Raw genomic sequence first — 16002 nt, 5'->3', positions numbered from 1 at the left:
ACCTCTTACCCACTCTACATAATATGTTTATAGATAGACTGCCTCTCAAATTATGTCAATCATACTAGGCTATATACAATTTAGTGGAGCTTCATGTCCCACCCAAATCATCCTCTAATAAACCATGATAATAGGTACGCAATTAAAAAGAAAAACATCTTACTTTTATTTTACACTTACTTTTACTTTCGTTGACATGTTTTCTAAAGAAAATAAGTTTACCTTCTTTTCAAAAGATGAAGAAGATTATAAATAATTGTTTATAGATATTATTTAAATATGTTATAATAGAAAGCTAATAGGTTAGAAAATTGTAAAAGCAATTAATGCCGATGAAAACAATTTGGGAGAAATCATGGCAGATGTTCTCCGGTTAATATTTCGCTCTTATATGTATCTCAAACCTATTATCATACGACACATGCCCGCGCGGGCTACCTTCCTAGTTAATTGAAAAGTATTATTAGTGGATGGATAGTTAAGTATAAAGCAAAAAAAACTTATCGATTTATGAATCAAATTAGGCAAAATGGTATGAACCTAATTTATTTTGAAATAAATTTTAAACTCTAGAAATCAACTTTTTTTTAATGGAGGGAGTGAACGGATTTGGTCATTGACAATTGGGAAGAAAATTCTGGTCGACATGACAACTGGATTTATGGTGTAGGGATAGATTGTTTACCACCCAATTTATTTAAATCCACAAATGAGAACTGGTATGTTGCCTTATCGCTTTTTATTTTATTTTTATGCTGACAGTACTGTCATGTCATGTGTACATGTGCGTCCCTTCACTTCACTTCGGGTTAAAACCTCTCCGGAGCGAGTCTTGGTGAGGCCGGGTGAAGGATATTTGGTTTGGGAGATAATTCATACCGTCACTAAAAGGGGATAATTCAGATTTTTTATTTATTTTATCTACCAGCTGTAAACCTCCGTGTTTCCACTTTCCACCGTTGTAAGACATGCATGTGCAGGTTACACAGATAATTAATGTCTCCTTTGAAGCAAGGATAAATGAAGGTAAAATCTATTTGGAGAGGCTTCTCGATCTTGCCTTAACTAGCGACGCTGAAACACAGAGAAACATAGAGAAGTCCAGCTACTACATGGTACTACATGCATGCTTTTTTTTAATATACATGTACGTCTTTTTCCACTTCAAACAAAGTTTTCTCTCAAATTACTTATCCGATCTACAATCCAATTACACCATTGTGTTCGTTACAATTATATCTTTACAATAAGATCTTACATGATTATAGTACGATGAAAAAATATTTATATTTGTAAATTACTTTTATTATATATGTAAGTTACTTTTATCATATATATATATATATATAAGTTACTTTTAGAGTTGACTAAATTACTTCTTAGACATATAAAAGTAAAAATAGAGTCTAAAAGTAATTTACATATATTATAAAAGTAAATTAAAACAAAATGGAAGTAATTTTGTCACGACATTAGAAATAAATTCATTGTAGGGATAAAAATATGACTTTATCTAAAAATTAAATTTAATCAGCACAGATAAACACACATAATTTAACAATTTTTAAAAGTAACTTCAATGTTAATAATTGGAAGTAACTTTTGCATGGTTCAAAAGTAAATCCCTATAAATCTGTTTAATCATCGATTGTTTTTTTCTTTTCATTTTTATTTTTTATATAAAATGGGAAAAGAAGATACTATTGTATTTTTCAAGTTGAAAGGAGATACTAGATGGAGTACAAACTAGCTACCACTAGCTGTGTAGTCACATCTAATTAAAAAAAGACATTCATTAAAGTTACTTTCTTTTTGTTATAAGTTACTTCTATAATATATGTAAATTACTTTTAGACTTTATTGAATTTACTTTTTCATGTCTAAGAAGTAATTTAGTGAAATCTAAAAGTAATTTAGATATATTATAAAAGTAATTTATTATTTTTCATCAGAATATAATCATGTGAGATCTTGTTATAAAGATTTAATTGTTACAAACACAACGGTGCAATCGGATTGTAGATCGGATGAGTAGTTTAAGAGAAAATTGTATTTGAAATATAGGTGGATAATGTCTCGCATAGATGGAAAACTAGCTACCGCTAGCTGTGTAGTCACGTCCATAAATGAAGGATGTTTTAGGATTTGAAATCTATATATATAAGAAAATTTCGTAAGTGCCCATTCGTTTTGAAGAAAGAATTGGACATAATTGAATCATATGAAATTGTTTAGTAATACTAAACTAATACTATATACATACTATTTTTCAAAAGAAAACAATTACCAGGGTATATGAAAAAAAATGATTGTTCATAAATAATATAGTTGATAAACATTCATCTTTTTTTACACCTCGTCAGATAATAGTTGATGACTTGACTGATAAAATAAACTAACTATGATTAATGGTCAATTCTATGAGCCTACTATGTCAGAACTGAACCACTGTAGCATCTTGTTGATATTTTGCAAACAGCAACGTTTTGGCAGTTGTAAGGAGCTGATCTTCATGTTTGGCAGCTGTAATGAAAGAGCAGTAGCTTAGCAACGGTGGTTTCGAAGCATTTCGCTCTACTAAAATTTTCTCACGTCATCTCTGAACACGTTGCAAAGGCTGAAACTTTCTAAATTGTGCTTATAATAACAGGAGTAGTCATCAATCCGTGTATTGCACACTTCAATTACTCCCTCTGTTCTAACTATAATACGTAACTAGGAGTTCAAATTTTATTCCAAATATAACAATAATCCAATATTTATGAAAAAAAAAAATTTACCGTTGAACTATCCATACAACCTCTACCCCTACTCTTAGCACCCAATTAGCTTCACGATAGCCTAAACTAGTCTGGACATATATTTCATCCACCCCAACAAGACGACAGAGTATTTTTACGCATCTTCTTCATACATGTGCTAGAGGTTAAAAATTGTTATATTTCAAGTCCAAGAGAGTATATACTAACATTTATGATTTTTTTTCAGATATTATATTTTAGGTCAAAGGGAGTATATACCGGAATTCTAAAATTTAGATTATTGAATTGAACCGTTCTATACACATTTTACATGATTGAATAATTATTAATATTTTTATTTTTTTATAACGAGCACGAATATTTTACCCTTACAGAATCTACAGTCCAACAATAGCGTGACAAATTTGCAGATGCCACATTCAAGCATACCGTTTGAAGCCATGTATAGACTACAGTAGCGTTGCTGGCTTTCCAGTTTGGTGTCCGAATTTCGTCCAACCTTTTTGCATGCGTGCGAACAAATTCTAATGATTGACACCCATATCTCTACTATTATAAAAACTAGCATGGTGGCCCGTGCAGATTGCGCGGCTAGCATCATTATATTTTTTCTCATATAATAGTAAATATATTTTCTTAATTTATTATTAAAATATATTCCTAACTCCGTTTCTAAATATTTGACACCGTTGACTTTTTAGCACATGTTTGACCATTCGTCTTATTAAAAAAAATATAAAATATGTAAAACTATAATATTTAGAAAAAGTATATTTAACAATGAGTCAAATTATAGAAAAAGAATTAATAATTACTTAATTTTTTAAAATAAGGCGAACGGTCAAACATATTTTAAAAAATCAACGACGTCAAATATTTAGAAACGGAGGGAGTAAAATGAAAACATAATTTTAAATTTTATACTAACTTTACCAAACTACAAATTTATAATATTCATATTGTATTGTATATACGTGATAATTATTAATTATTTTTAATATCAAATTTTAGTTATTTCTAAATTGTTTTCCTATATAGACTCTGCACTCATCTTCCAATATTCCTTATTTTTTAATTTTGAATTTTTGTATTTGTAAATTGTATTTATATAAATATTATTTATTTTTAATTCTGAAATTTATTATTTCTAATTGTAATTATATGTTGTAAGATCAATGTGTGTTTTGATTCTTATTCTGTGATGAACAATTGGCATTTGTGATTATTGGATTAGATATTTAGAGAATATCATCGAAGTGGTTTTGGAGATAATCAATTTTTAGGTGATGATTGGATTCACTGTTGTTATTTTATGTGTCCGGTGCGACCGGGCGGAGGTTGCCGGTCAGACCGGTGCTATGTGTGCGGTCAGACCGGCCAGGCCCGCGGTTTGATCGGCCGACGCTGTGTCGGTTTCGGTTTCGGGTTTTTTCTTTGGATATCCGTGATTGTTTCATGGTTATGGCTTCTAGATGGATTCTATATGTATGTAATAGTGTTGTTTGCTAACAATGAGTCAAGTTGGGGATAGTTTGGTCTCGGAATATGGTTTCTTTGTTTATTTCATGTGTAGGTGACTCGATGCCTCGGGAGAGTATTTACGGTGATGGATCGGGAGTCGGCTTGATGGTAAGACGATGTCCGTGGTGGTCAGATATCATGCGGGATACTAAGGCTAGAGTTGATGCACGTGGTTGGTAAAGATTCCATATGGCATACGATGGAGGTATTGTGTGCGTATGGGATGCGGAGTCGAATTTGAAAGGAGTCCAAATTTGGTACGGTTGGTTATGTAAAGTTTATTTCTTGTACTAGAGGGTTTTCTAAGGTGTTTAGTACTCTTAGTATGAGTTTGGTTCGTGGCTTTAGGCTGCCTACCTCATGTATAAATAGAGGGGGAGCGTGAGGCTTCCTGAGATCGCTTTTGTATCGCTTTTGAGAGTAATAGAGTTGCTAGTTTAGTTAGCGTTTCGAGTTTAGTCGAGATTTTTGTAAGGACTATTGTTGCTGCACTTTGTAAACACAGAGAGAAGCAATAAAGTTGTTATCTACTTTGAGAATTCTTCGATTTGTGTTTCATCGGGTTTCGACGGTCTAACCGGCGGCGCACCGGCGGTCAGATCGGCGGCATCGCAGCGGTCAGACCGACAGGCACACGGCGGTCAGACCGGCTTCGGCGACAGAAGGCGGCGACGAGTTTTGGCGGTTAGACCGGTAGACCTACACTGGTCAGGCCGGCAGCTACGCTCCGGTCAGACTGGTTAATCAACTTCGGTCAGACCGATCTCCTTCTAATTCGAGGGTAACTTTTATTTCCGCTAAAAGTTTTCGGTTTTTGGGTATACCAACCATTCACCCCCCTCTGGTTGGCTTAGTTCTTGTGTTTCAGTCCTACATATGTGAACTCTAAACTCATCTTTCAATTTCGAATTTTAGTTATTTGTAAATTGTATTTCTATATGAGCTCTAAACTCTTATTTTTAATTTTATTATTTTTATTCTAAATTCTAGTTAATTCTAAATTCCTATATGGACTCCATACTCTTTTTCTAATGCTCTTTTTTGTCATTTTCGAATTTTTATTATTTCTTAATTGTATTTCTACATGGACTTTATACTATTCTTCTAATATTCTTTATTTTTGCTCCCTAATTTTAATTATGTCTAAATTGTATTTCTATATGGACTCTATACTATTATTTCAATATTCTTTTTTTAAAATTTCGAATTTTAGTTATTTCTAAATTGTATTTCTATATAGACTCTAACCTGATTTTAATTTTCCTTTTTTTAATTTCGAATTTCCATTAATTCTAAATTATATACCGGCATGGACTCTAATCCCCTTTTCCAATATTCTCTATTTTTAATCAATGTTGACGATCACGGCGAGAAGTTTGAACGGCTAGAAGTATTTTGGCTTGTTGAAGATTTTTGGCTTGCTTTGGTTAATTATAAATTTGGAAACGGTGCAGAGTTTCTAGCAGTGGTGTGAACACACAAATTCCTAAAGCAATGTCTGTTTGCAATGTCCTAGTATACTTCGCTGAATAGTATACAAAACGGTGCAGTGTTTTTTTTTCCTTCTTTTCGTTTTTAACTAATCCTAATCTCGTTCCAAGGTATTGTCCGCTTCCAGTGTACTATTATGCTTCGGTTTTTTTCCTTTTTCTTTTTTCTTATTTTTTTGGATTAATATGAGATTTTCTAGGCCGTGAGAACAAACGTGGAGGCTTCTTTTTCTGTTACTTTAATAAGTTAATAGATTGAAGATGTTTCTATCGGTACTTTGGTACGTCATCCGTGTATGAGTCAGTTTTTAAGTTTGTTCGCTTTTGTAAATATATGTCCGTATTTGAGTCGACTTTTAAGTTTGTTCGCTTTTGGAAATACAGAAGGAGTCATATGAGAAATCTCTTTAAAAGAACTCACATGCTAACCTGAGATGATCAGACTCCTAACCGCAGCTCAGGATTTTCAAAAAGAAAATATATCCAAGAGAATTGCCATAATGAATTTCACCTTAACTAAAGAATATAATAGAAATAAGATTAAAATAGTCTTCATCCGTTACAACGCACGGGTATTTTTTCTAGTCTTACTAGCATAAAAAGTCACGCGTTTGCGTGACTTTGATAACCTCCCTCTCTATTAAATTTATAATAATAATTAGCAATATACATGTGTATTCGGATATGTTTGTTGAATATATTTCCACTGTAGCTATAACGTCATCAGATTTACTTTTTGTTTTGTAATTAACAATATTACCATGTTATCTAATAATTTATCATATATATGTTGACACGACTTGGTACACCTGATCATTCTTTATTCTTTGTCATAAATTACACTTTCTTATTTTTACGCTGAATTTGGATTAAGATTTACTTTTTAAAGTTGGTTTGGCGGTAGCATTACATCTTTTTGGTTCATTTTGTTTGAAAAAGGACATATCCTGTAGTAAGAAATAAGTACCTAGTGACTAATAGGACAGTAGAACAAATGGGGCTCCCAAAACTTCAAAGTACTCAGCTACCGTACGTTTGAAATATTAGACCACTCATGGGATGTTAATTTTGTACTACGGTCTTTCTAGTGAGCTCCTAACTCCAGCCCCTCCCCCGTCCGTTTTCCACGCGCATGCTTTTCAAACTGTTAAATGGTGTGTTTTTTAAAAATTTTCTAAACGAAAGTTGCTTTAAAAATTATATCAATCTATTTTCTTAAAAAATTAGTAAATACTTAATTAATCATAAGAAAATACGTCTCTTTATTTTGCGTAGGAGGTGAGTTCCCAGCCTCACCTCCCAAAACACAGCCTAAGTTTTTCTGTAAATGACACATTCTACCTCCAGCCCATTTAGGCCAGTCATTAGGACCTCCCCGGCCCATTACGCCTATTTGATGGCTTAAGCAGGGAAAAGTCACTGACCGAGTTCCGCTTGCTAATACGCGCTGCTCCATCGGAGAGGGAGATCTCGCCTCGCTAATAACTCTTTCCTCCATTGTTGTTCTCAAAATCCTAGGAGATGGGATTGTATGTATCCAGGCGGCGGGCTCTACCTCTCGATAACGGGCTCAGCCAGACAGCCACGTTGCTTATGAGGGGAAAGGTTGTTGGGTTTAGTCCCACATCAGTAATTGATGATGGAGGAGCACGACTTAAAAGATGGGGGCGGTCATCACCCATCATACTAGTCTTTTGGGTTATGTAGACCCAGGACCAAAAGTTGTGGCTCCGGTTAGACCTGTGGTGGAGCAGGCCTAATGTGACCTGGGTGGCCCACGGTTGGGTGGGCTGGGCTGCGTACTCACAAGTGGTATCGCCTCCGATCCTCGGATTGGACTGGATGGTGGCTTGGCTGCAACGCGTCGTGTGTAAATTGAGTGGTTTTTATTTTTGCTTTTTCTTTCTCTCTTCTTCCAGGAGCCTCTTCCAAAGTCTTCACTCTGTATCTCTCTCCCCCACGTATGGGAGCGGCTCCAAAGTCTTCACTCTGTATCTCTCTCCCCCACGTATGGGAGCTGGAAAGATGCAGAACACCATATTTTGGGCCAGAGCTAGAATGACATGGAGAAGGGTGCTACTTGTTTAATTTACTCCACTTTATATTAAATTTAAGCTAACATGGGTGTCTAAATTTGTTTTAAGGGTTGTGCATACTCGGTAAAAATAGATCAAGTATGGGTCTGTTTAAATTCTCGGATCTAAACACTAGTAACAAAAGTTAGTAATTTGGCATTTGTCATTTGCTAGTCTAGGGTAGCAAATTTTGCTAAAAAGTGCTCGGGACTACACGCTCTCTCTTTCTCTCTCTCTAGTGCTAAAATGGCAAAACTTTAGAATGCATCTAAACACCAACTCCATGCCAAATTTTTTACCACCAAAACTATTGCCACTTGCCATTTATAATTTCAAATGGATCTAAACAAGTCCTATAGCTATAAATTTTTTCTTAACCGGGTTCCTAAGCAATCGCACTCAATAATTTAGCTCTGCTCCTGATTTTATCGTTTTTCCGCTGATCTGATCCAATGGCAATATCCCTTCTTTTTTTTTCTCCATCTGATGGTTCAGATGATTTTACTTACGTGGATCAATCTGGTGAAGTTTTAGGGATTACTTTTCACTTATAGAGACTAGTGCAAGAAGTCACGCATTCGCGTGACTATCATTATCCTTTTCTATTGATGTTTAAGAATAATCTATTACTGATATTATATCACTAGAGAATTTATTGTGAAAAATATATAAAATTTATGTTTTTTTAAGAAAGAAATGTTTTTATCATTTCTCTCAACCACGCAAACATTTATTTTTTTCTTTATTTCTGATCGGTGTCTTCTTTGCTCTGTATATCTATCTCTCCCACGTATGAAGGAAACACCGGAAAGCTCTCGAACACCCTCTTTTATTCAATGGCTAAGATTTATTTTACCTATTTTGTTTTCTTATTGATCTAATGGCTATTATTTATTGGATGATGATGTGGCACATTCTTGTTCTCTTTTGGGATTGTCTTTTCAAGAGTTAAGATTGGTAAAATTTGCTATAGGATATTTAAAATGCGTGTAATTTACTAATAGTCATCGTAAAAATCGTATTGCAGCTATATAACACTTTTACAGAATACCAAAAAGAGGTTGGCACTATCGGCACCTATAGTACTTTTACTTTTTCCGCCCACGCACCCACGCTCGCGGAGGAGCAAGCGCCAAAAACCGCCACCATTCTCTTCAAATAGGTGTCGGTTTTTAAATAGAACCGATACCTATTTTCCCTGTCGAGAAAGATGTCAGTTCCATATAAAATGTGACACCTTTCACGTACATCCCATCGGAGTTATTCGTTGCGGAGTGCACAATAGAATCGACACATTTGAGGTTACCAGAGAAAGGTACTGGTTCTTAACTAGAACCGACACCTTTGAGTCTTCCACCTAGCTAGTAGTTGTTGGAGGGCCCACACTTAAAAATCGGCACCCAAAATTTTGTCAGAGATAGGTGCCGGTTCTTGTTAAGAACCGACACCTGTTATCTTAGTATATAGCATTTCCCCATCCCTCGAGTTGATCAAGCAAAGAAGAGAGCAGTGCCTCTCATTCTTACTTAAATTTAGAAGTTCCAGATAAAAAAGCTATGAAACTTATTTTAAAAATGTTCCAAACTAAATATATCCAACGCTACAAAAAGTTGGTAACACCAAAATATGCCAAATTTTGATAGTGACAAATATTGGTAAGGTTGATTTTGGAAATAAAGTGAAAAAGTCCTTAGGTGGAAAACATAAGTCATATAGATAATTTTCTTTGATAAGTACTTTTACAATATTACAACTTTTTTAAGATATTATCATTATATTCTAATGGGAAAATAGTGTTCCAAGTTACATACCAAAACCAAATAAAATCAATAGATCATATATTTAAGTACAGTGGTAATTAATAGCATATAAAGTGTTTAGCTCATCAAGTGATACATGTTTGTATGTTGTTTCACTTTTTTTACCTCTATTTATAATCCCATGACAAATTGAATTTATATTTGGAGTTCCTTTTCCACTAATTCAAGGTGCATTGCAAGCATCAAGTGTATCTCATCATCAAATTCGACCTATACAAGTTGACTATGAATAGAACGTGAACCATTGCAATCATATATGTTGTTTTCCTTACTTCTATAGGTTAAATTTGCACATAGATGTTTGTGGAATGACATATGTTGGCGGTTGTTAAATACCAGTTTTACGCCGCCAATACCTACATAAATATGAAAAATATAAAACATCCAATATAGTGGTAGGGTGTAATTCTAAGAATTTCCACTAGTGTTGGTGTATATTTGGATGCAAGTGACAAACTACCAAAGTTGAGACAAAATATACATAAAAGAGGAGGAGAATTACATCCATAGAGTCTTAGGCCCACAACCTCATCGAAACACATACAATTGGGCCCAATCAACACACCACTGGACTAGGGACCCACTTGTCAGAGCCCAAGAGGAAGAAATGGGCCAGGGAAGCTAGCCAGGGGTCGGCCAAGGTCGGTAGTAACCGCCTTCCAATGACGGTTACTACCGGTATTGGCACCCCAACCGTCATACTCAGGCTATAAAAGGACATATCCTCCTTCACTTCAACACACACCAAATTGAGCTAAATTACAAGATGCTTTTTTAAAATTTATGTATACTTAGAATAGGGAGAGAGTAAAGGAGAAAGAGTCGAAGGAATTCCGGAGTTGTCGGTACTTTCCTCTTTACTTTTTATACCTTGTCAATTACTTTGCTTTAATTGATAATATCTTATCGAGTAATTGAGTTTTACTTTGTGAGGTATATTTCTTAGTTAGTTCCTATTAGCGCACTAGAATATTGTTCACTAGAAATAGTGTTTACTTTAATGTTTGATCGGCACTATAGTAGTATTTAATAGTGTAGACGTGATGTCTATATTGCATGTATTTGCCGCGTATCCACAGTTCGTTAGAGGTTGGTGTAGAGGTCGTGACAACCATCGAGATCACTGTAGTCCTCCCTGTCTAGATACGGAGTAGAGCGTGTTCTGGTAGCAGCGAGTAAGCCAGTGCCTAAAGTATTACGATAGGATTAAAATTAAGCTTTCTAAAGACCTTGTTTCTCACCAGAAAATCCTCTCTAGCCTTTGCCTATTTTTTGTCTTGTGTTCTTCGATGAACCTATTCCCTATGGAAATTCGATACCTTAGAATACTCCTAGATGAAGTGCTATAGCGGTATATCTATGCGCTTGCGGATTTTATCTGTCAACATAAGAAATACTAACAATATATCAAATCAATCTATCTTACTAAATTTTTGGAAATATTTTAGTGACTTCTAGGTGATATGTAAAAGCGAGGAGGCATCTTAAGAGAAAAAAGACCTAGTATTCCGCTCTGATCGCCATTCATGTTGTGCACCATCCATCTTAGCCATGCCACCCTTAGAATGCGTTGCCAATCAGCTACAGTTATCAGCAGACCCATTACCACATTATCAGTTGTCACTCTCAGAAAACAAATTTATATGTTCTCTAGATTATCTTTCTAAAAAGGGTCAAACAAAGAAATGCAACAACCCTTGAACTTATTGTTCTTACAAGAGTCCAATAAAACATTTTGTATAAATAGTATTGGCTCAAGTTGGTCCCATTACATTTGAATGAAAATAATAGTATAAAGTAATATTACATAGTCGTATTTACTTTTTCCAGAACAATTTACGAAGTATCTGAAACAAAGTCTTGGATTATGGTGCGAACCACTACTGGAATCCTCACTGAATGTGTGACACCATCTAGCCATGTTAAGCTTCCAAACGTGTAGCCTGCCTGTACTCTCTGCCTTGCTGTGAATGTCACCTTGAATGTTGCACTTCTACTACCACCTTTGGTGAATGTGATAATTGAAGGTTCAACAGACATCCTCACACCGGCTGGTGCCTCAATCGATGCCTTGTAAGTTCCTTCTTCCCCTCCGACGTTGGTTACAGTGCGCCAAACCGTGACAGAGTCGTTAAGGTTTGGCACAGCGATGGATGGAAGATTGAGCTGATAGAGCTGACCCACATAGGACTCACAATCATCCTTAGGGCCAAGGGTGCAGTTGAAAAACTTAGTGTATTCTTTCGGGTCAATGTCATAGACAAGCCCAGGGTCAATGGACTTGTCTGGGTCGATCTGGCCCCCACCAAAGTCGAAGGGGTCGGCGATCTTCCTAGGTGCTCCCTCAGCTTGGATTGGCATGCCAAAACGATCTGTCACCGATGCTGCAATAGTAGAGAGATATATATTAACAGTTTGTTAGCCCTAAGTTATCCATATAAGGTATACACACTGAACTTGTAGTGTGGCATGAGTACATGCCTGTGGTGACAATGGCGGACTTGATCATGGCCGGCGACCAGTACGGGTGAACCGACTTGAGCAGTGCCGCCACCGCCGAGACGTGTGGGCACGCCATGGACGTCCCAGACATGAATTTGTACGAGTCGCCCACAGCTGCCAGGATGCTGACTCCAGGTGCAGATATGTCAGGCTGTTGAACACAGAATCAGATATCAGAAGGTAATTTCAAACGTAGAAATCAAAAGTAAAGCCGTGAATTATCATCTTATTGTTGGATATTCATGTCCAAGATCAGGTCATTGTTGTCACCTTGAGTATAGCAGGAAACTCGTTGCTCGGGCCTCTCGATGAGAACATTGCGATCCTAGGTGCGAGCACCCCATTCCCAACCATGCTCACCACTCGAGATATCTTCACCACAGATTTCCTGAAACAAATAATATATGAAGAACATTTCAGAGTTTTCAGGGGAGCACAACCAGGTTCTGATTACTTTGTCCCAATGTAGTTGGTCACCAAAGAGCTCGAACTCTCACCTTGTGCTTTTGGCGTAGGAGGCGATCCTGCTTGCGATTTCGTAGTCGACCAGCACGCAGCTGGCCGGCAGATACAGGTGGCAGTAGTCTTCGAAGCCAACCAAGACGTTGGCGCTGTACTGCGCATAGATGAGACCCCTCGCGCGTCTCTTCACGACGGCGACGAATGTGGCGGCGAACGCGCTGTTTGGTGACGAGTTGGCCGCCTCCAACGGCGCCGAGCACAGGACGATCTTGCCGGTGATGTTGACTGACGCCAGAGAGTCCTCGTCGCATCTGCGTCAATGGCATATATTGGCATTGGTCAGCGTCACTCGTTAAATTTTGCAGGTGCAGAAATATTCGTATATATAATGTGTTGACTGCTAGCTGCGTTGTTCTGGCGTCTGGCGATGATCATTTCGTTCCGTTACCTTTGCCCATCGACGAGCATATGAAAGTTGCTGCTGTTCATTGTTGCATTGTAGTTAAGAGATTGTCCCTGGATTTAAAATCGACATGAAAAAAGAAATAATCACTATTAACCTTTCACATAGTGCAGGTGTGTCTTTTGAAAGAAATAGAAACAAACAGAAAAAAGAAAAAGGACGGTGACGCGTACCACAAGCTTCTCTTTGTTGCCGAGCGATATCACGGTTGGAAACGAGCGATCGATGGTGCTCGCGGCCACCGTGATGACCCACGGCACGGCGTTCGACACGGACTGTGGCACGGGGCCTTCGTTCCCGCCGGCGAACACCACGGTGATCCCCCTCGCCACGGCGTGCAGCGTCCCGGCGACCTCGCCGTACCCTCCCAGCGACAGCGACAGCACGTCCACGCCGTCGTTGATGGCGTCGTCGATGGCCGCGAGGACAGACGCGTCGCCACACGTGGCGTTGCGGTCGGTGTCGCCCCAGCAAGCCTTGTACACCGCCAGCCTCGCCCGCGGCGCACCTCCGCGGGCCACGCCCGCGGCCAGGCCGCTCTGCCGGTGGCTCGCGTTCCACACCTGCCCGCCGACGATCGTCGAGGCGGCGTGCGTGCCGTGTCCGCTAAGATCCCTCGGCGACATGTACTCGCCTTTGAGCAGCTCGTCGGGAATGTCGCCGGAGTACCAGCGCGCACCGATGATCTTCCGGTTGCAGCTCGTGGCGTTGAAGTCCGCGCCGGTCTGGCACTTCCCCTTCCATCGTGCTGGCACAGGGCCATAGCCGTTATCATCAAAGCTTCGTGATGTCGGCCATATCCCTGTAACACGGTTCCTTCCAGATAAATTACTCCAATTTTATATAGAATGCAAATTCAGCGCGATAGTAGTAGCTAGAATGTGATGCACTTTTCAACCTGTATCAACAACACCAACAATGACATCTTCACCATACTTTGCCTTCTTCAGGAGACTTGATTGTTCATAGTAGTTAAGTCCGAGAAAATCCCAGCTCCGGGTCGTGTGCGCTTTATGGTAAGTGTTAGGCTTCACACTTACAACTCCAGGTAATTCTGTATAGGAAACTCATTAGTTCCTTAATAACGATCATGCAAGAGGTAATACGATATATATGCTCATGCCATTGTACGGGGTCGGTGATTACTTTCAACTTCGTCAGCTTGGGATTCGGTGAGCATTGCAGCGAATCCAGAGAATCCGTGCTTGTAACTGTACACTATAGATTTCATGGCTTCATCCTTACTGTTCCATCGAAAACAACTGACAAAATTAACCCAAGTTCTTTTTCACGTCAAGATGCAGAATTTACAACTTGAACTACTAATACCTCTCAAAAACCGAAGTAAGAGCATCATGGTGCGATGCGGTGACCACAGATGGATCATCATGCTTCTTCTCCCCCATGTAAACGATGTAGAGCTGAAAAATCGATGAAAAATGTTCCCAATTGGATAATATCAGTAACTTTCGTGAAACGAAATAGGAAATCATGTTTCATGAAAGAGGAAACCGGCCGGCTTACTCTGCTGGACGCATCGGCGAAAATTGGGAGTATCAGAACAAGAACCAAGAGCAGAGTAGGAGGAAAAGATGATCTCGAGTCCATGTTTGATTTCGAGTATATATGTTCTTGTGGTTGGTGTTGTGATCTTATGCTCTGGCATGCAGGTATATATAGCAGATATCGTCCAACATTAATCAAGATTGACGCGGGGGGGGGGGGGGGGGGGGGGTTCAAGAACTGTGTTAAGAAATCGTGTGTGCGTGTTGATTTGTTCTTTCAGGTCACAAGTCACGACAGAAAGAGACTAATTGATAAATCAGGTAACACTTGTCTGGTGAGTATTGTCGTTTGATTTTTTCATCAGCTCAAATTAACAACGATGATGTACATACAGAAGAGTGATATAATAATACTGTTTCACATGCAATGACCAGATCAACTTTGTGTGGTGATGAAATGAATTATATTAATTAACGTCATCCATGGCTCCGATGAAGCTTCTGCTGCAGCATGGCTGCGAAAAAAGCGAGGCTGATACCTTAAGTATTATTTAAGTATTATGACTTATTCTTTTGGACGAGCTAAAATTTTTAAGCACGGGGAATTTACCTACTCTTGGTAAACCTTTCCAAAACTGTGAGCTGCTGTATGAGCAGAGAAGAAAAGAAGTCAGCCCGAGGGAAATTGTTTCTGCTCCATAATCCCATAGTCAAATTAAACTTCCAGAACCCACAACCCCACCAAACCTAGAATTATTATCTCTGGCTCAATTAGCATCATCACAAAATCCTTTCATGCAATATGCCATCAAATTTGAAATTAATTTACATGCTGTAATTGGTCGATCGGTAAATCCAATTTGCATACAATGTGCCTTTCATTTTATTTTGCGGGAAAAGGAGTCCGTTGTATATTTATGGTCATAGCTTGGTTTCCCTTTTCTCTAATTAACCGATCACTCTTAGTTTTATCCTCGTTTCCGCCTAAAATGATGAATCTGCGTCTTCTTCAATACCCCAACAAGAATGCCGTGATCTTCTACAAAAAAAAAATTATAATTTGGAGTTGACATGGTCAGCCAAGCTGGTTTCTCTTTTTCTAAACTTATTTTATAATAAAGACTACGGAGAAAGCACGCGCATCTTATAATAAAAAGAATGCTAAAGATATCCTACCTTCCCATATTTACTACTTCCTCCGTTTCAGATTATAAGACTTTTTAACATTGCCAATATTCATATATATATATATATATATATATATATATATATATATATATATATATATATATATATATGTTAATGAATCTAGTCATATATATATATGTGCGTAGATTCATTAACATCTATATGAATATGGACAATGCTATAAAATCTTATAATTTGAAACGAAGGTAGTATA

The 16002-nt window shown here is 37.7% G+C and overlaps 1 protein-coding gene across 1 annotated transcript; it reads right to left on the bottom strand.

The window, feature by feature from the left end:
- Positions 1 to 11427: 11427 nt before the first annotated feature.
- On the bottom strand, positions 11428 to 14705 carry LOC127763642 (subtilisin-like protease SBT3.3). Its single transcript, XM_052288406.1, has 10 exons — positions 14620 to 14705; positions 14425 to 14516; positions 14242 to 14339; positions 13994 to 14149; positions 13269 to 13897; positions 13081 to 13148; positions 12668 to 12943; positions 12441 to 12558; positions 12150 to 12321; positions 11428 to 12052 (listed from the first exon to the last, which is right to left on the bottom strand). The coding sequence occupies exons 1-10, from the start codon at positions 14701 to 14703 to the stop codon at positions 11505 to 11507; spliced, it is 2241 nt and encodes a 746-aa protein (XP_052144366.1). The 5' UTR covers positions 14704 to 14705; the 3' UTR covers positions 11428 to 11504.
- Between the last annotated feature and the right edge of the window lie 1297 nt (positions 14706 to 16002).

The sequence above is a fragment of the Oryza glaberrima genome, chromosome 2 (genome assembly GCF_000147395.1).
Source record: "Oryza glaberrima chromosome 2, OglaRS2, whole genome shotgun sequence".
Lineage (NCBI taxonomy): Eukaryota > Viridiplantae > Streptophyta > Magnoliopsida > Poales > Poaceae > Oryza > Oryza glaberrima.
Note: the sequence above shows the minus strand (reverse complement) of the source record. Positions and strands in the feature narration are given on the sequence as shown.

Coding starts and splice junctions, on each gene's coding strand:
- LOC127763642 (XM_052288406.1), bottom strand. CDS start 14,703: ATGGACTCGAGATCATCTTTTCCTCCTACTCTGCTCTTGGTTCTTGTT. Junction 12,559..12,667: donor TCCTACGCCAAAAGCACAAG/GTGAGAGTTCGA, acceptor TATTTGTTTCAG/GAAATCTGTGGTGAAGATAT. Junction 12,322..12,440: donor AGTTTCCTGCTATACTCAAG/GTGACAACAATG, acceptor TGTGTTCAACAG/CCTGACATATCTGCACCTGG.